The 25,048-nt window shown below is 36.0% G+C and overlaps 1 protein-coding gene across 9 annotated transcripts in view; it reads left to right on the top strand.

Moving 5' to 3' along the window:
- Positions 1-25,048, top strand: part of ZDHHC3 (zDHHC palmitoyltransferase 3) — a 156,860-nt gene that overhangs the window by 118,124 nt on the left and 13,688 nt on the right. For 8 of the 9 annotated variants that reach the window (XM_060685951.2, XM_060685947.2, XM_060685950.2 and 5 more), the window contains 2 exons: positions 3,554-3,635; positions 6,177-6,307. In XM_060685951.2, the coding sequence (XP_060541934.1) occupies positions 3,554-3,635; positions 6,177-6,307 (213 nt within the window). Of the gene's footprint in view, positions 1-3,553; positions 3,636-6,176; positions 6,308-7,139; positions 7,188-25,048 lie in introns of all 9 variants that reach the window. The other variant, XM_087894191.1, reaches the window with a different exon arrangement.

Genomic DNA, 25,048 nt, shown 5'->3' with positions numbered 1-25,048 from the left:
AGAGAGAGAATGAGAATGAGGACAAAGTTTTATTTTACCCTGCTGCGTGCACAAGAAGTGGTGAGCACGGGGTTGGGCTGACAGTATCCGGCAGCAGCTGCAGCCCGCCGGCCCCTTTGTTGGCACAGTCTGGAGCTGTGCAACCTGCACAGCGCAGATGAGATGATCACTTGTCAAAGCAGTAGATGGAGGCAGGGCAAGGCATTCTATCTGGTTTTGCCATGCGGGAAAGCTGAGAGTCGGTGGGCCGGAGTGGCTGCCCGGCTAAGGGAGGCTTGTTTTCATGCGGCTGCACCGGCAGTTGACAGAGGTAGAGGTGCAGGGCGGAAGGCAGGCGATCTGGATGTGCTGCATGGGCTGCAGTAAAGCTGAGAGTTGGTGGGCCGGAGCAGGTGGCCAGCTGCAGGAAGCATCTTTGCGTGGCGGCACCAGCAGCAGACAGAGGCAGAGGCACAGGGGGAAGGCAGGTGATTCTGCTGCATTGTGAGGGCCACAGGCAAGCCGAGAGACATGAAGATGAGCTTCCTGCGGCTAGCCACCCACTCCATCCCACTATCTCTCTGCTTGCCTATGGTCTGTGTGGCGCGTCAGGATCACCTACCTTCCCCCCGCACCTCTACCTCCATCTGCTACCAGTGCCACTGCGTGAAGGGGAGTCTCCCGTGATTGACTGACCGTTCTGACCCACAAGGCTTTTCTGCAGCCCATCTGGATCATGTACCTTCCCCCTGTCTCTGCCTCCTTTGCTGCTTGGACAGGTAATCAATGTACCTGTCCTCCGCAGGCTGCGGCTGCTGCCTGAAACTGTCAGCCCTCGCGCCGTCGCCGCCTCCGGTGCTGCCCCCAAGGCTTATTTTTGGAGTAAGGCTTATATTACAGCATGCTAAAAATCAGGCTAGGGCTTATTTTCTGGTTAGGCCTTATTTTGGGGAAAACACGGTACAAATACAGTACATACAGTGCATTCAGAGAGTATTCAGACTCCATTCACTTTTGTCAATTTTGTTATGATGCAGCCTGATTCTACAGTTACTGAAATTCATTTTTTTCTTATTAATCTACACTCAATGCCCCATAATGAAAAAGTGAATAGAGGATTTTTTTTTTAATTGAAAAAGTTTTCAAATACAGATTTTTCCCCCTTTTTCCCCCCTCCTCCCTCCCCCCTATACTACACATTTCAAAGCAACTTTCAGCTATACAATTATATAATAAATCCTAATTTGGCATTTATTCAACTCATAATCTACCCATTTCCTCCACCCCCATACATATATCTCTTAATTCAAATCTTTTACGTATGTTAATATCTGAACATAACATCCCTTTTCCTAAACTAAACAATCAGTAACCTAACCTATCTCCACCCACTTTCCTAATATCTTCTGTTCTTCTTGAAGAGGATTTTAGAATTGTCTGTAAATTTATTAAAAAGAAAAAACTGAAATATCACATTGGCATTCAGACCCTTTGCAACAACACATGAAATTTATTTCTGGTGCCTCACATTTCTTTTGATCATTGCTGACATGTTTCTACACTTTGATTGGAATCAACCTGTGGTAAATTAAATTGATTGGGCATAATTTGGAAAGATATACACCTCTCTATAGAAGGCCTCACAGCTGAGAATGCATACTATAGCAGAGCAAAAGCCATGAGGACAAAAGAACTGCCCTGCAGAGCTCAGAGATAGGTTTATTGCAAGGCACAGATCTGGGGAAAGCTACAATAAAATTTCTGCTACACTCCTAAGAGCACAGTGGCCTTCACAATTCTGAAATGGAATAAGTTTGGCACAACCAGAACACATCCAGGCTGGTTGCCTTGTCAAACTGAATAATTGGGAGATGGCTTTAAAAGTGCTTTAGAGGGAGAGGTGACCAAAAACCCAATGGTCACTGACTGAGCTCCAGAGAGATTTTATAGATATGGGACAGAGTTCCAGAAGGACAACCATCACTGCAGCCTTCCACCGATCTGGGCTTTGTGGCTAAATGGAAGCTTCTCTTCAGTGCAAAACATATGGGAGCCTGATTGGAGTTTGCAAAAAGGCACCTAAAGGACCCTCAGACTGTGAGGAACAAGATTCTCTAGTCTAATGAAACAAGGATAATGATGATTTAAAGCGACCAGCTCTTTAAGACTGAAGATGAGTCAGCAGGGTTAGTGCCCTTTAAGAAGCTGCATATATAAAGAAGGCCATTAGAGGGCATCTCTCTCTCTCCTTGTGTATCTGCATTGAAAAACCCCTGCGTACTGTATTTTTCTCCTGGATTGTCTCAAACTAGCAATCACACTGTGCACACACTGACAGAACTGTTGGCCTCAATTCTAAATATTATGTCTGGAGAAAACCAGGCACCACTCATCACCTGTCCAAGATCATCCCAACAGTGAAACGTGATGGCAGCATCATGCTGATGTGTGGATATTTTTCAGCAGCAGAGATTAGGAGACTGGTCAGGGTTGAGGGAAAGTTGAATGGAGCAAAGTACAGGGATATCCTCAATGAAAACCTGTTCCACAGGGCTCAGATTGGGCCAAAGGTTCACTTTCCGACATGACAATGATCCTAAGCATATAGCCAAGACAACACAGGAGTGGCTTAGGGACAACCAGGGGTGGTATTCACTTGCCTTCGCTACCGTTTTGAAAATGGGAGTGCGAGCGCGCTTAATCCGCTTGCACACACCACCTCTGCGCAGGCGCAGGGCCTTCCGCACAGGTGCAGAGCATCAAAAACATGGATAAATGGGATGTGATTACGTCAGGCCAGGTGGGCAGAGCCTCCCGCAGCCGCCGCTACCGGTTTGCTAGAACTGGCTGAATACCACCATTGGGGACATCTCTGTGAATGTCCTAAACAGAGCCCTCACTTTTAAACACTATTGACCCTATGTCTCTGGAGGGACCTGAAAATGGCTATCCATCAATGGTCACTGTCCAGTCTGACTAAACTTGAGAATATTGAGAGCTTGGGAGAATTTGCAAGGAAGAATGGCAGAAAATCCCCCAATCCAAGTGTACAAAGCTTGTCGCACAATACTCCAAAAGAAATGAGGCTATAATTGCTGCCAAAGATGCTTCAACTAAGTATTGAGTAAAGGGTCTAAATACTTATGTCAATGTGATATTTCAGTTTTTTCTTTTTAATAAATTTACAGACAACTTTAAAATTCTGTTTTCACTTTGTCATTATGGGATACTGGATATAGATTAATGAGAAAAAAATGAATTTCACCAACTATATAATCAGGCTGCATCATAAGAAAACTGACAAAAGTGAATGGGATCTGAATGCTCTCTGAATGCAATGTATATCTTATGCTTCAAACATAAATAGTTCAAAAGATACGAGCTTGCTGTCATTTGATTACCAGTAAATATAGAGGGACTATGTTGTTTCAAGATTTTTAGGGAAAAGGTTTATGAAATCATTGTTCTTTGTGTGTATCATAAAAAAAAATCTGTGCTATATTTTGTACATATTTTACACATTCATATTCAATGTTAAAATCTGTCTTTCTTAACATTCCAAATTCTATTTCAGATGTATATAGCACTAATTTCTCTGCATGCTCTAATCATGGTTGGATTTCACTTCCTATATTGTTTGGAAGAAGACTGGACAAGTGAGTATTGGCAATGTAATATTTTGAATGTAAAACATCCCAATTGTATAAATCTCACAAAAGAGATTTGAATGGGTGATTACATATTTCCCAATAATATGTTTGTCCATAATTTTATAACATTGTATTTAGCTTTCTTTCTCTCCCCTCCCCATGAGGAAAAAAATGCATATCTCCTTTAAAGAAAATCAGCTATAAAATTACTTGACTTAGGCTGATCAGAAGTACCATACTGTGGTCCTTCTGTTTTCATCATGAACATGGTAAGAACTCAGGAAATGGTCTCTATTAATAATTCTCCCTGAACTTTCCTTAGAAAAAGTAGGCGCATAATGCTTTCAATGCCCCTGCTGCATCATTACTTTGTATGTCTGCAGGGAACACTGTTGACCCCTGTTGTGAGATAAGAAAGCTGTGGGGCAGGATGGAAATTGTGTGCAAATAGAAATGAAGTGCAATATTGGAACAAAACCCGTAGAGAATCATGCTTTTTCTGGCCAGAGGTGAAGGGGAAGGTGTACTCCAGAACAGCTGTCACCAACTGGTGGTCCATGGACCACTGGTGGTCCGTGAGAAAATTTTGGTGGTCCGCAGAAAAATTATTTTCATTTTTTATATTGCACAAAATCAGCCCCTAGGCTGGATACATGCAATGAATGTTTGTGTTGCTGCAGAAAGTCTCCCCCTCCAGGATCTTTTTGTGCGGGTCGGAAGGGGGTAGAAATTCCGACTTGGGGTCTGCTTCAGCCTCCTGGTATGGGATTTTGGGCAAAGGCTGGAGGTAAGCACCGCTAGTGGCAGAGAGCCAGAGTGCCTTGTTCCAGTGAGACTGCCTCATGGCCTGAAACTGGCTGACCATCTCAGCCCGCTGAACTCCAGGCACTGGAGGCTTGCACTCCTGCAGGTCTTCCCTCTGCTTGGAAAGCCTATGCTCATAGTCCTCAGTAAGATGCTTCTGCTGAGCCTCCTTCTTGGTCAGATCCAATTTGAACTGAGACAGCTGTTTTGACAACTCTTTCTCAACAACTGCTTCCTGTTGGGCCCTAAGGAGCCCGGGCGGGCAGGCAAGGAGTGGCTGAGAGGGGAATAGAGGCCGGTGAGGCGCCCCTCAATGCAAGTGATATCGAGTTGGTCATGCCCACCCAGTCACATGCCCACCTAGCCATGCCCACGCCCACTCAGCCAGTCATTAGGCACATCATATTAATGGTCCACGGGATTTTAAATTATGAATTTAGTGATCCCTGAGGTCCGAAGGGTTGGTGACCCCTGATCCAGAACATCCTCAAAAGCAGTATGGGGACCTGGGGTTTACTGATGGCCTTATGAATCTGTACACCATTTTTCTAAGCAATAGGCCTTGAAGAATTATGTAACTATTGTGAAATAAGATATGTTTGTGTATTGTATGATAGCTGAAAATGGTCAGTGGAAGTAAAAATTAATAAATAAAAACAAAGACAATATTCACCTTTAAATTAGGACATGAAAATTCTGCATATCAAAGTCGAAAAATGTTTGTGGGCCAAAAGTGAATTCATGTCTCATAATTAAAATTGTAAGAAACAATACTATGTAGAAAATACCCTGGAATCTCTTGTTTGCATAATCGTTATGAATGCAAATCACAACAGACAGAAAAATCTAGAAAAAGAAATTAAGGAAGATTTTTATTTGGTTTCTATTTCTATTCCTTGTTTCCAACTGCCTTATTTTACTTCCAGCATCTTTGCCATTTCATTCTGAAACTTAATCTCATGTCAATGTGAAATAAGGTGTGATTAAGAGCTTCGTTTTTTATTTGATGACATTAAACTATATTGGAAAGGAGAACATCTAATAATTATTTTTATAAGAAAAAATGCATAAAAGATCAAAAACAGATTGGATTGAGATTAGGGAGGTGAAGAAGGAACCTGCCTGCAGTTACAGCATAATTTATAATTACAAGACATCCTCGACTGATGACTACAACTCAGCCCAAAATTTCTGTTGTTAAGCAAGACATTTTGCCCCATTTTAAGACCTTTCTTGCTGCAGTTGTGAATCACTGCAATTGTTACGCTAGTAATATGATTGTTAAGTGAATCAGGTTTCCCCATTGACTTTGCTTATCAAAAGGTTACAAATGCTAATCACATGACCAAGGGACAATACAACAATGAGAAATAGGAACCAGTTGCCAAGCTTCCAAATTTTGATGATGTGACCATGGGGATGCTGCAATAGTTGTGTGAAAAACAGTTGTAAATCACTATTTTTAGTGCCATTGAATGGTCACTAAATGAACTGTTATATATTGAAGAGTACCTGTATTTATTCCTGCTACATTTTAAAGTTTGTCTGTATGACCCCTGGCTTTCAGAATTCTATAACTTTAATTTCCAGATGTTGGAATTCGATGGTTTATAAATAATTATGAATAATTAAATCTCATTTATAATTGAATAAACTTGGGAACTACTCAATATAATACAAAAGCAGCATTATCATTAGTTCTGTTGCTAGACTATGAAATGCTTTTTCATATCATATTTTCAGAGTGCAGTTCTTTCTCTCCACCAACTACTGTGATCCTTCTGATCCTCTTGTGTTTTGAGGCTCTCCTTTTTCTGATTTTCACATCTGTAATGTTTGGAACACAGGTACATTCCATCTGCACTGATGAAACAGTGAGTACTTCCTGTCTCTTTATTATTTTGTTTCTTTTTTAAAAGAATCACTTGGCGTGAGATTTCATTGTCTTTGTCCAAAAAAGAATATGAGGGTGCCAAACTACAGTAGAAAATATATTTTATAAATAGCAATTGGATTTCCTGAAATAAAAATATTAGCAAAATTTTTCCTAATGTGATGCTCTCCAGGCATTTAATTAATTTAGAGGTGGGAACGTTGTTTGGAAAGTTTGGTATAGGACAAATGTGGATATAAAATGTGGATATTCATTGCTGATAACTTTCTACAATTTCATTTTTTACTGTTACTGTTGTTCTATTGAACAGTAACCAGGGGTGGGTTCTACTTACCTTTACTACTGGTTCATAATGGGGCCGCGCGCGCACATGCGCAGAAGCATTCTGTTGACATTGGGATCATTGGGCAGAGCCTTCCGCCGGTTTTACTACTGGTTCTATAGAACCAGTGCGAACCAGGGGCAACCCACCACTGACAGTAACATATACATTAGTGACATACAAAGATAATTTGGGCAGTATATGTTTGTACATATCTAGAGGACTTGCCACCCACCATTTCTAAACTACAGTTAAATGATTTTGCAATTAAAACAGTTGTACATTTCAACATTAATCAGTTCCACCTCTCTTTCAAAGGAAAATTGTTACCTACTATTAGTATCTGGTATTTTTAATAGCATCTGAAAGAAATCTGTGATTGCCTGGCTTAGAATGTAAGTGGATCAGGCATCTTTTAGCATCTGTTTATCAATTTTGATTAGCAATGGATGTTGTTGTTTATTTCTCTTTATTGGCTCCTACCCAATAGAAAGCGCTGTTATTTTGTGCAATGTGATCAAGTTGCCTGGCGTAACAGGTAGGAATAAAAGAGATATTTTTTTATATGAGATCCAGACAAATTGAGCCAGTGTTGTCATCTGTTTATTTTGTTTCATGAATTGAAAGAGGTTTGGAAGAAACCTACTCTCATGGAGTTATGCATACAAATTTACAATAGTTTTCACCAATAGTTTTGTGCCATGTTCTGCAGAATCCTGAAATGATATTCAAATAGTTAATCATCTTTTTTGTTATTTTTCTTACAAAGGAAATAATTAAAATTTTGTACATTGAAATGAGATCCATAGGTATCATGTTGTCTTTCACCAAAAATAAAGATGTTGAGCATCTTATAAGTGAAGAACCTCATGGAACATATTGGCACTTATTTCTGTTGCAGCTTCCTTAGAATTTTTCTGTAATAATCTTCTCTAGACCCATTTTCAAGTAACCTATATTGAAAAATGAGGAATTATATCTCTATTAGAGAAAGAGAATGAAAGATTTTAGATAATAGCCCAAAGTGAGAAATAAATTGGTAGCACTTTAAATAAGGAAGAGAAATCTCAGGGCGGGGGGGGGGGAGTCCTTATTCAGTATTCAGAGTCTCTAATTAGTTATTTCATAAATATTCTTTGCCTACATTGTTCCCAGTTGTAGAAATTTAATAAGGAAGACTTCAGTTCCAAGAGTCTCAGGATGGAATATTATGTTAAAATGGAATAGAAATTATTTTGCATCAGAATCAAAATCTTTAAAAGCAATAAGTTCCATGTATTCCAGTGTTATATCTAAGGAAGACAGTCCATCATCAACCTCACTTCTGAATGGGATGAATATGGCAAAAGAAGAACAAAAGAATTCAGTATATCAATGCAGATGATACAGTTTGCAACAGTCCCTTTAAACCAATACTATAAATGTAGATGCTTATACATGCAGCCATCTTTAGGGAATAAAGTTTTGGGAATTTATTTATTTATAAATAAAAACTAGGGAATAGTTTACACTTCTACTGTTGTAACCTTTTTTTCATTTCATCTATTTTGTGAACTAAATACTTTCAATTCTTTAGCTTTTGCATAGTAAAAAATATCCCTTCACTACTTTGGTGGCTACTTTGATGTTGTTTGTTTTTCCACTGTTTTGTTTTGTTTTGTTTTGTTTATTTCTTATTTTGAGATGGGAATACTAGAATTCTGCACAAAAATTAAAATGTGACCATGCCATTGGGTTTTATATGAAGGCAGATGGCAGCATCTAATCTACCTCACTTATCTGAAAACAATTTCAACTGCTAAAATTACTCCAAAATCCCAAGGGTGGATTAGATTTCCCAGAAGGTGGCAGTGACAAACAGCTTCCACATTTTTGCCAAAATATTAGTAGATGAGCAAGTCATCATGAATTGAACACAACTCAAGGGCATCGTCATCATTTATTATGATTCCAAAAGTTTACATTGAAGTGCACTGCAAAGTAAGTTGGCCACTTATCGTTTTCCTGGTTGCATTTGAGAATCTCCTCAGTGCATACATATAAATGAATTATTTTCTTCTGTCCCTATATCACTTTGCACATGTGTTACTTGAAATGTCACTGATTTATTCATCCAATTTGGAAAGATAATTCATAAAATCGTCTGCTTTGTATTTTTGATCAAGCAGGGTAGCTGGCGCATATTATAGCCTCAGCCACCTCACTGTTTATATCCTACTCAGATATTAAAAATCAAATGAGTCTACTGTAGTTCTTTTAAGAAACAAAATTCTATTGTTCATATACCTGCTCTTTTTATTGAACCATAAAAGGACTGGTTGCCAGAGATTGGCCTGCTTTTTTTGCCCACAGGATGACTAAATCTGTTGGTTGATGGAGAAGTTGTTCAAGGCATGAACTACATGTTTATATGCTTTTAGACTAAGAAACAATTGATAGGAGTAGGATGGGAGGGTGCTAAAAATCACAGTTTTATCAAAGATCTTTTGGCACTCTCAAATTTACTATGGTTGTTTTTAGATGGAAAGACTCAGTGTGCTATATATGGCATGATATAGAAGCATCAGTAACCCTGAGAAGTATGCACTAGTATTGCAGGAAATGAAATTAGAGGCCTCTGTACCTGGTTTATCTATATTATATCAAACTGTTTCATTATTCTGCAGCCCAAGCAGAACACATCAAACTTGGTCCAAATGTCCAGTGGACTATTGCCACAATTTGAGTTTCTTTTAAAGTATAGAAGCTCAGAATATTTCTGCAGCCTTCTTTTAAGATAAATGCTATGCACAGTTATTCTGTGAAACTAAATTTAGTTTGTATTCTTCTCTCCCTTTCTTAGATTTGATCCAGTAGCATTTTAAGATCTCAGATTAGACTGTTTAAAGTTGCAGTGAAGATTTAGCTACCATGCTGAGTCTTTGGTTTAAATTAAATTGATTCTTAGCCTTAGTATTGGCTGATTGTTCTTAATTTATCATAGGACCTTCATTTAAAAGTTAAACACTGCCCATATAACTTTTCACCAAAATCACCCTTAGCTTTAGGATTTGATTATGCTAAAGTAGACATAAAAGAGAGAGTAAAGAACATCAAATAAATGTGTCTTTTATTAAAGTTTTTTATTTTTTAGACAGACAAACATTTAATACATAAGTTATCTCTTCCCTGTGATATCTCGGTGTTATCTTTCAAAGTTTCTTTCTTCTTCTATATATGTGTTATTTCTTCTATCTTGATCCTTAACCAATCCATAATATCAATTAATCACTAGTATAATATTCTACTCATCACATATTTATACATACTTATATAATTAATCATTTATATCTCTTCTCCAATCAGTGATGAAAATAATTCCATACTTTAAAGTATTCTGAGTCTTCTCTATCCTTAATCATCAAAGTTAATCTATTCATTTCTGCACAATCTAAAAAAAAATTATTACTTCTTCCAAATGTATTTTATCTGCTTTCCAATTTTGTGCATAGACAATCCTTGCAGCTGTTATTACCTGTACTATCAAATAAACATTTTCCTTGCTAATTTTTCCAGTGAGGATACCAGTAGGAACAGCTCTGGTTTAAGTTCAATATGTTGCTGTATCATTTCCTCCAACCAAATCTTAATTTTACTCCAATAATTTTTTGCTTCCGGACATGTCCACCACATATATGATCCTGGTAATTGATGACACTTCCAACATTTTGCTGATTTTTCTTTAAACATTTTTGCTAATTTCTCATGTGGCATATGCCATCTATAAAACATTTTATATTGATTTTCCTTATACGCAATGGACATTGTTAGTTTATAATTCCTTTCCCATAATTGTTGCCATTTTTCCAAGTCTATTGAATATCCGAAATTTCTTCCCCAAGCTATCATTGTTTCTTTTACTTGTTCCTCCTCTAGTTCAATGTTAAGTAAGAAACTGTAAATTTTTTAAATTAAATTGTTGTCTGTTCCTGTGAGTATCCTATCCAATTCAGTCTTTTCCATATAAAAACCATATAATTTAGCATCTTTCTCATATCTTGTTTGTATATGCATATACATATACCAATCTGTCTCAAAACCCTGTTCTTCTAGTTTCTGTTTCCCTTTCAATTCACCCTTATCCGTTAGTAAATCCTTATATCTAACAGTATTTCCAAAATTAAAAACATTTGGATGTATTAAAGCTTCCATAGTCGATAACCATGTTTGTATTTTCACATAATAATTGTTTCTTACTTTCTCCCATACCAATAACAATGCATTTCTTACATAATGTCTTTGAAAATATGTGTGTATCTTATTTCTACCATACCATAGAAAAGCATGCCATCCCAATTGTAGATCATAACCTTCCAAAGTTAACAACCTTGTATTTCTTAGCTCCACCCATTCCTTTAACCATGTCAGTGTTGCTGCCTAATAATATAGTTCCCAATTTGGTAGACCAAATCCACCTCGCAGTCTCGTATCTTGCAGCATTCTTATGCTTATTCTTGCTTTTTTCCCTTGCCAGATAAATTTCCTTATTATCTTATTGAGGTGTTGAAAATAAATCTTTTCAATTTTTATCGGCACAGTCTGGAATAAAAATAATAGTCTTGGTAATATATTCATCTTTATCAGTGCAATCCATCCCATCAGTGATAATTGGAGATTCTTCCATTTTTCCAAATCTCTTTCAACTTGCTGTTTTAATTTATAGTAGTTATCTTCTTTTATTGTTACACATCTTTAAGTTAGATATACCCCAAGATATTTAACTTTTTTCACTATTTGTATATCCCAATTTTTTTATCTCTCTTTTGTTTTTCTATTATGTTTTTGACCAAAATTTTTGTTTTATCTTTATTTATTTTCAAGCCAGAAACTTTCCCATATTCGTCTATTTGTTCTAATAGTTTAGGGCCTGTTGTTTGTGGGTCCTCTATAATAAATACCAAATCATCTCAAAGGCTTGCAATTTATACTCTTCTTTTTAAATTTTTATCCCTTTTATCTCTTCATTTCTAATATTTATATTTAAGACTTCTAAGGTCAAAATAAACAACAATGGCAAAAGGGGACATTCTTGTCTAGTACCTTTCATTATATTAATCTTTTCTGTCATATCCCCATTCATCATTATTTTAGCAAATTGTCTATCATATATAGTTTTTATAGTGTTTATGAATCTCTCCCCAAAATCCATTCTCTGTAATTGTTTTATCATAAACTGCCAACTCGCATTGTCAAAAGCTTTTTGGGCATCTAGAAACATCAACGCCATTTGTTTTTCTGGATGGTTCACATAATACTCCAAAGCGTTCAAAATCATTCTCATATTGTCTTTAATTTGTCTTTTTGGTAAGAATCCATTTTGATCTACATGTATATATTCATTTAGTGGCTTTTTCAGTCTGTGTGCCATTATTGACACGAAAATCTTATAGTCCACATTTAGCAACGAAATCGGCCTATAGCTTTTTATCAATTATAAATCCGTGTCTTCTTTAGGTATAAGTGTTACATATGCCTCCTTCCATGAATCTGGCATTTTTGCTCTCATTAATAAATCATTAAATAGGTCCAACATTACATTACTAATCACCTCTTGTAGTGTTTTATACAACTCCGCTGGTAAACCATCCGGTCCTGGTGCTTTCCCATTTTTTTGTCTTTTTATTGCTTCTGTTACTTCCATCATTGTTATTCTTTCTTCTAGCATTCCTTTGTATTGTTCTGATATTTTAGTTAAGTCTGATTCTTCCAAATATCTCACTATCTCGTCCTCCAAAATCTTCTCTTGGGAGTACAGTTGCTCATAATATTCTTGGATTACTTTCTTTTTGTCTTCAATTCTATATTGTAATTTCCCTTCTCCATCTTGTAGGCATTTTATGGTTTTCTTCTCCCTCTCTTTTCTTAACTTATATGCTAGCCATCTTCCTGGTTTATTTGCGTTTTCAAAGAAATTCTGCTTAGTTGCTCTCAATTTGTTTGCTAATGCTTCTTGTTCATTTAAATTTATTTCATGTTTCTTCAATTCCATCAATTTCTTCATTTTTTTTATTTAAAATATCTGTCTGAAACTCTTTTTCCAATTTCTTACAATCCTCTTCTAGTCTTACTTGTTTCTGCCATTTCTTTTTGTTCTTTTTTCCCAAGTATGTTATTGCTAGGCCTCTAATATATGCTTTCATTGTGTCCCATAAATTTTGGAGTGATGTATTCTCTTTCTTGTTTATTTTAAAAAAATACTTCCAATTCTTTTTCTGCAAAATCCTGGAACTCTTTTTTCATTTAAAATTGTTGCATTCAGTGTCGACCTTGTCTTTTTCTTTTGTCCTTTCCATATTATTGTCACTGGGCTGTGGTCCGCCCAAATATTTGAACCAATATTTACTTCTTCCACAGCATCTATAAGTCCGGTTGACATCCATATCATATCTATCCTTGACCATGATAAATGTCTATTTGAATAGAAAGTATATTGACTCTCTTTCAAGTGTTTTTGTCTCCAAATATCTTGAATACTTAATTCTTCTATCATTGTAAAAATAGATTTTGGCAATGTACTTCTGGGTTTTTTATTTACCTTCACTGTTTTATAGTCCAAGCCTGCATCCATTACCGCATTAAAATCTCCCATGATACATATAATTTTCATAATCCAGCTCTATGATTTTCCTATGTAATCTCTGATAATCTTCAAAGTATTTAATTTGGTTAATATTCTATTTCTTTTTATCACCGCATTCAATCCATTTACATTTAAAGATATTGCTTTAATTTCTTCTTCCATGTTTTACTTGTTACCAGTTTTTAGTTTCATCGCTCTTGTCTCTCTTTGTTCCATTGAGTCTTTGGCTCTCGCTCCCTCTTTTAGCGCTTTTTCCTCCTTTGCTTTTTCATCTTTATCCTTCTCTTCCTCTTTCTCTTTTGCCTCACCTACAGCTCCCAAATCTTCTTCCAGAGGTCCACTAAATTGTTGGTAAAATAATTTTGCTTTTTCAAGCGAATCCAATCTATGTCGTTGTTCTTGCCATGTCACCATAATTCCTTCAGGTATTAGCCAGCTAAAACTCGCTCCTTTATATATTAAAAATTTCGTTAGAAATTGATATTCTCTCCTCAGATCTCCAACTCTTCTAGGTATTTGTGTTAGAAGTACAAGTTCTTTGTCTTTATGCTTCAATGCTGTAATTCTTGCTGCTTGTAGTATCTCTGTTTTCATTGCCCTCTTTGTAAATCTTACATGTACTTCTCTTGGTAGTTTGTTTCTTATTGCATATCTAGTATATACTCTGAACGCTTCATCAATCTCATTTAGTATCTTTTCCTTAGGTTGTTCCAAAACCTCAGCCAAAATCTCTGCAATAACTTCAGATAAATTTTCTCCTTTTTCTTCCTCTATATTTTGAAATCTTTTTTTTTTTTTTGGTAAATATTTTTTATTTATTTTTTCCAAATTTAAACATAAAAACATAACTTTCAAGAGCAAAAATCTCGATCCGGTCATAGATGGTTACCACGCTTATATTCCTTTCACAAGTCAATTCACAATTTCCATTACCTCTTTTATAAGTAAACAAAAAAAGAAAATAAAATAAAATAAAATAAAAAAGAAATTCAAAACTTAAGAAAAAACCAATTTTACCTCAAATTTAACATTTTCATCTATATAAATCCATTATATCTATCCAAAATTAGTTTCAAATTCACTTTCACTCATTTTTACATCTGCATAACAATTCTAAACATATCTTTATTCTTCTTTACCTTATATCTTATACAAGTCATATCAAAATAATTTTTACAATATTTTAACCTCTTGTTAAGTGTTTACCTTACAATTTTATCACCATTTATTCTTAGTTTCAATTCAATACCACTCCATTTTTATTATATATATATATTTTTATTAGTTTTTATTGTTTAAGAATTATAGTACAATTCCACCGTTTCCGGTTTCATGGTGTTAAAATACACATACAGATGTACCTTCATAATATTTACATTATTATTTACATGGAATTAGTTCATTGTCTTAATTTAAAAATACTGCCCGAAGGATCTCTTACTTTTGTAATCCTTAATATATAACATTACATTTTATTTACGTAAAATTGCATCTTTACTCCTTTTTGTTTCCTACTACCGGTAGTATGACTCATATCCATATACTCATTTAATTAATCATCCATTTAAACTTTTAGCTCTCTCGAGTTTCACTTTGCTTTGCTTTTCTTCAACCACTCATACCACATATCCCAAACACTGTAGTAATCAGTTTCCTCTCTATCATTAATTTCTAACGTCAGTTTGTTCATTTCGACACATTCCAATACTTTTCTAATTACGTGCTCTTCAGGTGGCAACTTTTTCTCCTTCCAATGTTGAGCAAAGGAGATTCTCACTGCTGTTATTATATGTGTAATGAGGTATTTCTTCTTTCTTGCATATTCTGTCTTCAAGATTCCCAGGAGAAATATTTTTGGTTCTAGTTCAGTGGTATCTTCTATTATTTCTGACACCCATTTACATATCATCCTCCAAAATTCTTTAGCTTGTGGACAGGTCCACCAACAATGATAATAAGTGCCTTGCTGATGGCCGCACTTCCAACAGTTTGGGGTCATATTTGGATAAATTTTAGCAATCCTAGCTGGTGCTAAGTGCCACCTATATATCATCTTGTATTGGTTTTCCTTATAAGTTGTTGCCCTGGTCATTTTAAGATTATTATTTCAAATTTGGTCCCACTCGTTCAAATTTATAGTTTGTCCAAAATTTTTGGCCCATGCTATCATTGGGTCCTTAACTATCTCCTCCATCAAGACATAGTTTACCAGATAGTTATAGAGTTTGGCCAGAATTTTATTATTGCAAAAGTTTTACAATTACATTTTCACCCCTTTTTCCCCCCCACCTCCCCCCCCCAGACTTCCCAACCTCCCTAACCCTCCCTAACCCTCCCCTTCCCCCAGACTTCCCTATAATATACTCATACTCATAAAAAACCCTTAATATGACACTTATGTATAAACTTGAACCCCTCCCTCCCCTGTATAATTTTTCTTTTTACCTCATTACATTAAAATATTTCTAAAACATTATTTTCAAGTAAAAGCTATTTGATACTTTCTAGTTTGATATTTGTTCTGAACATATTCTATCCACCTTTTCCATTCCCATTCATAAGTCTCTTGTGAACAATCTTTTAAGTATGCTGAAATCTTCGCCATCTCTGCAAAACTGGCCATCTTCAAAGTCCATTCCTCAATAGTGGGCAAAGCTTCATTTTTCCAGTATTTACCTATCAACAATCTTGCTGCTGTTATCATATACAATATCAGTTTTGTTTCACCCGATGTAAAACCCTTAACTATACCCAATAAAAACAATTGTGGAGAGAATTGAATTTTTTTCTTCAACACATTCTGCATGACCCACCAAATTTTTATCCAAAAAGCCTTAACTTTCCTACAGGTCCACCAAACATGATAATACGTAGCATCCAAACATTCACATCTCCAACATTTTGGCTGAACATTAGGGTACATACATGACAACTTTTTGGGATCTAAATGCCATCTATAAAACATTTTATAGAAATTTTCCCTCAGGTTCTGCGACTGTGTAAATTTAACATTCTGAACCCATATTTTTTCCCATGTTTCCAACATCACTGGTTCTGCAAAATTTTGTGCCCACTTTATCATACAATCTTTAACCAATTCAGTTTCTGAATCCCTTTCTAGCAAAACATTATAAACCCTTTTAATATGCATTGGACCTTTCTCTTTTATATGTCTAACCAATTCTTCCTCATGCAACATAATACCAGTTTTTTGATCCTCTTTCCATCTCAATTGTAATTGATTATATTGTAACCAAGTTAAATTAATCCCTTCGTCCAACAGTGTCTGCAATGTCTTCAGCTGCCATCTGCCCGCATCTGTAAAAAGAACCTCTTTGTATAAAAACCCCCCGAGTGACATTATATTTGTATTCCACAAAGTATGACCAAGATCCAGCCATAGCGGTATTTTATAATCCCATTTGAGTCGGTGCTTCTTCCAAACTCTCATCAAAGAATCTCTAAGTATATGACTTTTAAATACTTTATCTACTTTGTCGTCGTAAAATAAGTAAGCATGCCATCCAAATTCAAGATCAAAACTTTCTGCGTTCAATATTCCAGTCTTTTTCCTTCCAAACCAATCACTTGTTAAGGTTAAAGCTGCTGCATCATAATATAGCTGTAGGTTTGGAAGTTTAAGACCTCCTCTTTCTGGAACATCTTGCATAATTTTCAATTTCACTCTCGGCTTCTTCTCGTTCCAGACAAACTTATTCACTCCAGATTGCCAAACTTTCAATTGTTTATCACTTTTAAGCACCGGAATCATTTGAAACAAAAAAAGAAATCTTGGCAAAATATTCATCTTAACTGCTGCTATTCTTCCAAGTAGAGACAGCTGCAGTTTTTTCCAAGTCTCCATATCTTTCTGCACCTCTCGCCACAACACCTCATAGTTATTTTGAAACAATTTCATATTTGATTCTGCAACCTGAACTCCTAGATATTTTACCTTAGGTACAGTCTCAAAACCTGCCCTCCTTTCAAGCTCATGTTTACGATCTTGTGTCATGTTTTTAGCTATCATTTTAGTCTTTTTTGGATTCAATCTAAAACCTGAAACTTTACCATAGTCTTGTATAATGTCCTTCATCAAGATTATTGATTCCATTGGTTGTGATAGGGTAACAACCAGATCATCTGCAAATGCCTTTATTCTGTAATCCTCTTGCCTAATCTTTATACCTTTCAAGATATTAGAGTCCCGTATTGTATTTAGCAAGACTTCTAGTGTTAAAATAAATAAAAGTGGGGACAACGGACATCCTTGTCTTGTTCCTTTTTCAATTTTAAACTCTGTTGTCAGACTTCCATTAATAATAATCTGTGCCTTTTGCTCTTGATAAATTGCCGAAATCGCCTGTATAAATTGATCCCCAAAATCCATCTTTTTCAAAGTCTTTAATAGAAAATTCCAATCCACTCTGTCAAAGGCCTTCTCTGCATCCAAAAAGACCAGCACTGCAGGGATCTGTTTATTCTTCTCAAGATATTCCAATAAATCTATTACTTGCCTTACATTGTCCTTCATATATCTACCCTCGATAAATCCCACTTGATCATCATGAATCACCTTTTGAATTACTGGCATCAACCTGTTGGCTAGTACTTTCGCAAACATTTTATAATCTGTATTCAAAAGAGATATTGGTCTATAGTTCTCTGGTTTTTTAGGACCGATTTGTTCTTTTGGTATCAAAGATATGTAAGTTGTTGTCCATGATGGGGGTATTTTACCCCCTTGCTGAATATTGCAAAATAAATCTCTAAGTTGTTCCACCATTTCAGCTTGCAAAGTTTTGTAATACACTGCAGTCAAGCCATCCGTACCAGGAGCTTTGGCTGTTTTTAACTGTTTAATTGCTACTATTATCTCCTCCTCTGTTATGGGATAATTCATTCTTTCCTTTTGTTGATCAGTAATTTTTGTAACTCTTTTATCGTTTAAATATTTTTCTATAAGTCCATTCTGCACCTCCTCTTTAGCATATAATTTAATATAATAGTCCACAAAAGCTTCTTTAATTAATTTTTGTTGAAAAATTTCTTTCCCTCCAATATCAATACTATCAATAGTCCGTATACTTTGTTTTTTCCTCAATGTGTAAGCCAACCATCTGCCCGGTTTATTAGCGTTACAAAATGTATCATGCTTCGCATATTGTAAGTTTGTTGCAACTTGTTCCGCCATAAGCATTTGAAATTGGTCTTTCAAAAGTTTTATAGCACTACGTATTCTTTCATCTGTTGGATTTTTAATAAGTAACTGTTCTTTTTTCTTTATTTCTATTTCCAATTCAGATCTTTTCTTTTGTCGGAACAGTCTATGTTTAGAGTTCATGTAGATAAGTACCCCTCTCATATAAGCTTTACTTGCATCCCACACAATTTCAATTGGGGTGCCTTTATTCAAATTTATTTCAAAAAATTCTTTCAAATGCTTTTTAAGTTCTGTTGTATTTTTTTCATATCTAAACAAATTCTCATTTAATCTCCAAGAACGTCTCTCAACCTTGTCCATCTCAATTTCTATCCATACTGGGCTATGGTCAGTCAAAGTTCTTGGAAAAATCTTTGTTCTTTTTGTCAGATGTAAATCATCTGTCAACAAAATAAAGTCAATCCTAGAGAAGGATCTGTGTCTGTCAGAATAAAAAGTATAGTCCAATTCTTTTGAATTATGTATTCTCCAAACATCTTTTAGTTCCATATCTTCTTTCATGTCAAAAAAGGTCTGTGGTAATCTGATTCTAGACTTTGCCAAACTCTTTTTATCTAATTTAGAATCGATTACTCCATTCCAGTCTCCCATAATTAAAATAGATCTGTAATCCCATTGCAATATTTTAGTATGTAACATCTTATAGAAATAGTCCTGTTGTTGATTGGGAGCATAAATCCCAATCAGAAGAATTTGGCCATTTGCGGTAGACAATTCAATTGCTACAAACCTACCATCTTCATCTGTTTCTATAACTTTAGCTGTTAACTTTTTATTTACATAAATTACCACTCCATTCTTTTTTTGCGAAGTTGAAGATATAAAATGTGTTCCTAGTTTGGAGTTTATCAAATATTTTTGATCTTGAGTTGTGATATGCGTTTCTTGTAAACAAATTATATCATTATTAAATTGTTTCAAATATGTAAATAATTTCCTCCTTTTCTGTGCTGAATTCAACCCATTAACATTCCAGGATAAACACCTAAACGTCATCAGCCTCTTTCTGGAGCCAAGAGCAAAATAATTGAAGATCATCCGAAATCTTCGATCTCGCTCCTCCCATAACTCCAATCTCTTGTGCAGTACTCTTATCTGCCTCCTTGTCTTGTCTTTCATGTTGTTGTTGTTGCTTTTGTTTAAGTAACTTAGCTTGAGCTCGAGTTATACGTTGATCCTTAACTTCAATCATCCGAACCGGGTCCAAGATTGGAGAAGATTCCAGCAAGGGCTCATCCAGAAAACCTCCTTCTGCACCTTGCACTTCTTCTAATTCCTGCTTAGACTGTTCTTGCAGTTCTCGTTGAGGTTGCTTCTCTTCACTCTCTTTAATCTCCAAAACTGTAGATGTACGTGGAGATGGTGTTCTTTCCTTAAGAATAGTAGTGTAGAAGTGCTGTGCCTTCTCCACGGTATTCAAACGATATCTTTCTCCCTTGTATCTGAAAATTATGCCAACTGGTGCGTCCCACCGGAAAGATATCTGTAAATTTTGCAATTCCTTAACAAGAAAGCCAAATTCTTTTCTAGCTTTCAGCATTTTAGGAGGTAATTCTTTATAAATTCCAATTCGTGAACCCCCCACTTGTACAGAAGTGTAAAAGGATTTTTGCAGGATATCGTTTCTTATTTCTCTATCTGTAAAATATATGACTACGTCTCTAGGTAATTGTCTTTGTCTGGCCACCCAAGAGTTCACTCTGTAAATTTTGTCTATTTTGTGAAAAACCACATCTGGATTAACTTGTAAAATCTTAGCCAGGGCCTCAGAACAAACTTGTCTCAAATCCTGTCTTTCCTCCTCTCGAATTCCTCGAAGCCGTATAGCAAACTCCATTGCCCTGAATTGTATCATGACAATCTCGTCTTCAACTCTCTGCATTTTATTGTCAACATCAGCAATTTTATAATCATTGTCTTTCATCTTAACATTAACTTCTGATTTAAGTTCTTCAACTTTAAAATCAACTTTCCCAATAAATTCTGCCAGGCCAGATGCCACTTCTGATATTTTTTTGGTCACCTTGTTTTGATTCTGTTTCACCATATCTTTAACTTCATTAATTTCCTGCATAAATTCCTGGTGTGATTTTTGAAGTTTATCATCTATCTCCTGTTGAGATTTTTGAAATTTATCATCCAAAGTTTTAGAAATAAATTCTTTTAAATCTCCCACATCAAATTATTTTTTCTGAGTCTGTAACTGTTGAGCAGGGGGAAGCTGCGTTTCATGTTTGTGTGTGGGGGATCCCCCCCCTGTTGCCTTCCCTTCCTGCTTCTTTGAAGTCATTCTGCCACGTAGGCTAGTTTTTCTGAAGAGGGAAGTTCCTTTTCCTTTCCCTCCTGGACAAAGACTTCTAAAAAAGTCCCCCAGATTTAATCAAATAAAACTGAAGTAAAACAAAGTCAAAATTTTAGAAAAAGGAATTTTTTCTTTAGGTAAAGCAACGTTGTAGCAGCTCTGTAACTTTATAGCAAAGCAGGAAGGCTTCACAAATCCACTTTCACTAGCTCGTTAACTCAAATGCTGGGCGCCATATTTTTTCAAATCACTTTCACTCACTCACTTTCTCTTTTGATTTAAAAAGTCAACAAAGCACTAATACTTGCAATTTTCAAGTTTCTGGATTCAAGTTGGTATTTCCGCTGTTTGTTAGGGTTAGTTCCTTTCACTTTAAAAGTTTGCTGCTGCCGGCTTGTTCTGCTGAAGGCAGAATCGTCCCGCGCCGCCCGGAGTCTCCGCAGGTTGGGAGGGAGCCGCGCCTGTTTTCTCCCCCAGAAGCAATTCCCTGGGGGGGTTACAGGGGCTCAACCTGTGCCTTGCTGTCTCTGCTCCTACAATCTTCGAGATTTCGGAGTTTTCGAGCCGCTCCTCGTTCACGGGGCGGCTCTACAGGCGGCGGGGCTGGCGGTCTTTAAAAAATCACCGCCGTCGCCGAAGCTTGCAAACCGGAAGTCGAGTTTGGCCAGAATTTTATTGTCCGTGCCCATCCATACTTTATCAAAACCATTAGTGCCTATTTCTATACCATGTTCTTCTTTATCTTTTTTGTATCATGATTTGATTTGTGCATATGTCCACCATTTTATGAGTGCCCTGTTCTTTCAATTCTTCCATTGTTTTGAGGTTCCCTGCCCCATCTAATATCTCTTTATATTTCGCTGTTTTGCCCAATTCCAGTATGTTTGGATATATTATTGCCTCCATCGTGGATAGCCATCTGGGAACTTGAGTATATTGTTTTCCATTTTTATTATATTTTATAAAACAACATTTTGTCTAATTTTAATCCTTTGACCCTTATCCTCAAATCAGTTTACCTTAGTTTTTTTTTCTCCCAGTTTACATATTATACAGATTTCTCACAAAGACATATTTTATTTACTCCAATTTCTAATATATTTTCCACTATATCTCCCTCTAATATTTAACTATCTTCCAGCTTATTCTATTTGATTAATTCTCAGCTTGATCCCCTCCAAAACACCTATTTAGTTAATTTCAGAATAGTTCCTCAATCTCCTCCAACTCTCCTCCTATTTGTTTGACTGTTTCCAGCAGTTTGTGGGCTGATTTCCAGCATAATCTCCTCCTTAACTCCCTCCATTGTTTGGCTGAGTTCCAGCATAGTCTCCTCCAAGTCTCCTCCTATTTGTTTGGCTATTTCCAGCATGTTATGGGCTGATTTCCAGCATAGTCTCCTCCTTAACTCCCTCCATTGTTTGGCTGATTTCCAGCATAGTCTCCTCCAACTCTCTTCCTATTTGTTTGGCTGTTTCCAGCATTTTATGGGCTGATTTCCAGCATAATCTCCTCCTTAACTCCCTCCATTGTTTGGCTGATTTCCAGCATAATCTCCTCTAATCTCCCTCCATTGTTTGGCTGGTGTCCAGCATAATTCCCTCCAGCACTCCTCCTATTTGTTTAGCTGATTTCCAGCACTTCTAATTAATTTCCAACGTATTTCCACCGAGTCTCAAACTCTTATCTAGTTGGTATCCATCCCACACATTTTAACTGTAATATAATTATCTATTTTATGTCATTTTTCCATCCTACTCTTTCAATTTAAATCTCAGTATATTTCATAATAGTCATCATTTCCAACTTGTATTACCTTAATTCAAGACTAATAACTAGCATCTGTGTATCTTGTATTTTGTTCAATCAATCCTTATCAGTTTAACATTTGTTTGCAAATTAAAATTAAAACATATTACATCAAACAGTACATTTTCTTAAAATTTTCCTGCCTCAAAATATATTCTTCTTTATTATTTTTATCCCCTTGATATCATCCACTATTTTAATAGCCACCTCTTATTTTCTATTTTTATTATTTCACAACCCTTCCTGTTTTTATCCAAAAATCATACATACCTAGGCTTTTAAACTTTATCATATATACATAGGCTCTTAAACTTTACATTTCAGTTAGTCACATTTAAATTTATCCATTTTAATTCTTCCTTTTCTTCCTTTTCCTTTCTGTCCAAAGTGCTCTATTTCAAGGTTAATCAGTTCAAAATAAAGAATTTCTGTATGTCCCTTTAAAACTTTTAAAATGTCTGTTCCAAGCGTAGTGCATCAGCTTCCTGTCTTTCTTAACTACGCCCCACATAGCTTTTGTTTACAGTTTTGTCAGTCTCCATTGTTAAAATCCAAAATCTTCTTTCTTTCTTCTTTCTTAAAATCATCTGGGACAGAGTAGGAATCTCCAAAATCCTTATATCCAATATTAATTTCAAGTAATCCAAGGTAAAAAGCCAATTAGCATGTTTCTTTTCCACCCAGAAAGGGAAATCTCTTCAATCCACTTCCCTGCTTAGTCACTGCAGACTCCATGGCTATTTTGTAGCCATCCATCTGTCTATCTTCATTAGCTTCATTTTCTTTTAGAGGCATTAATTCTCAGGAATATCCATTTCTCCTATCCACTCCAGTTAAAGGCACAGTCAAATTTCAGAAATTTATTAATGCCAAATCATCCAATTTAAGTTTACTGTAACAAAATTCAATTCGGGTCTTTTACCCATTTTTTTTTTCTTTTCAATCTTTAAGCCCCGCAGTCCAGCAGCCGCTTTTAATTTTGGGGTCTTACTTTCCAATAATTCCAAATAGGTATGTTATATTGCCTGGGTTGGTGTCACTCACCTGGCTTCTTGATCTTTGTTCTTTCTTCATCTTCTTCCTCCAGCACAATCCTTGTTCCCGGTTGCCGCGGTTTCAGGGTAGCCGCCATGGCTGCCGTTCCGCTGCCGCCGACGTGAAGGAGAAGCCTCCGGCCCCGAGGAACCTGCCTGTTCCTCTTGGCCACCCAAGGAGTTCCTTCTTGTCCCCCTACAAGACAGGGGAGGTCCGCAGACCTATCGGCGGCAGCTTAGCAGAGGGGATTTGGCAGGGCTCAGCGGAGCTCGCCATTTTTCCATCTGTGTCCCCCCCCCCGGCGCCAACCGGAAGTCTATATTTTGAAATCTTAAGTAGAATTTGGAACGTTCCATCTCCAACAGGATAATTGTTCTTTCTTGTGATTTATCTGTTAGGACCAATTTCTCTTCCAATTCCTCAACTTTTTTCTCTGTCATTTCTGCTTTTTCTTCTACTTTCTGAATTCTCTCCTCATTTTTCCCCATCATTTCTTTCATTTCTTTTAATTCCTGTTTTATATCATCATGAAGCAATTGAATAAAATTTCTTAACTCCATCATCTCTGAAGTTTTCTATGTTTCTGCCGCTGAGGGACTTGATGTAGGATGCAAATGGGCTGTAAATTTCTTCATCTCCCCTTTTCTCAAATAATTTATAATCCACTTGTGGTTTATTTGTAATCCAAATGTCTAATTCAACCAACAGTTGAATTAGTTAAAATAAAGTAGAGTGAAAAAAAGGAGGAAAAAAAATCAAATTTTCCAACAATCCCCACCCTCCCAAAATTTAAAAACTCCACGTATCAAAATAAAAATCAAAAGTCCAAGGAAAAGTGGGCTTAAAAAAAAATAGAATAAGTTTTAGAAAGATTTCTTCTGACTCTTCAAGTTTTAATCCAAAGGAAAAATATTTTAAAATCCAATTCCATTAAATCCAATAAAAAGCCTCTAAGTATGTAGAGGAAAGAGAAAAAGAAAAAATGAATCTGAAGTCTTTTTCCGCCAACAACTCTCAAAATAAAAATTCTATCCAAAAAAAAAAAAAATACAGTAAAAAAAATACAATCCAAAAGATCAAAAAGAAAGAAAAGGGAAGTTTAAAGGCAAATTTAAGTCTAATCTTCACTCTTCACAGCTGTTGTTATCTTCTAGCCAAAATGTCAAGGTCAGTTGTTTCTTACAGTTTCTTCAAAGTATATATCTTTTTTTCCCTTTTACCACTAGATGGCACTGCAGGTTAACTTTTAATATTAAGTCCATACTTTCGCTTCTTTAAAGTTGTTACAAAATAAATGGGTCTTTGAACTTAAGGTATTACAATATGGACAAAATAAATGACCAACAAATCATAGTGATATTCTCCATCGTAGTGGAGGCAGCATCCAGGAATGGATTGTACTAGTCTGTC

This window comes from Pantherophis guttatus, chromosome 4 (assembly GCF_059756535.1).
Source record: "Pantherophis guttatus breed Tessera chromosome 4, ASM5975653v1, whole genome shotgun sequence".
NCBI classification, from domain to species: Eukaryota; Metazoa; Chordata; class Lepidosauria; order Squamata; family Colubridae; genus Pantherophis; species Pantherophis guttatus.
Note: the sequence above shows the minus strand (reverse complement) of the source record. Positions and strands in the feature narration are given on the sequence as shown.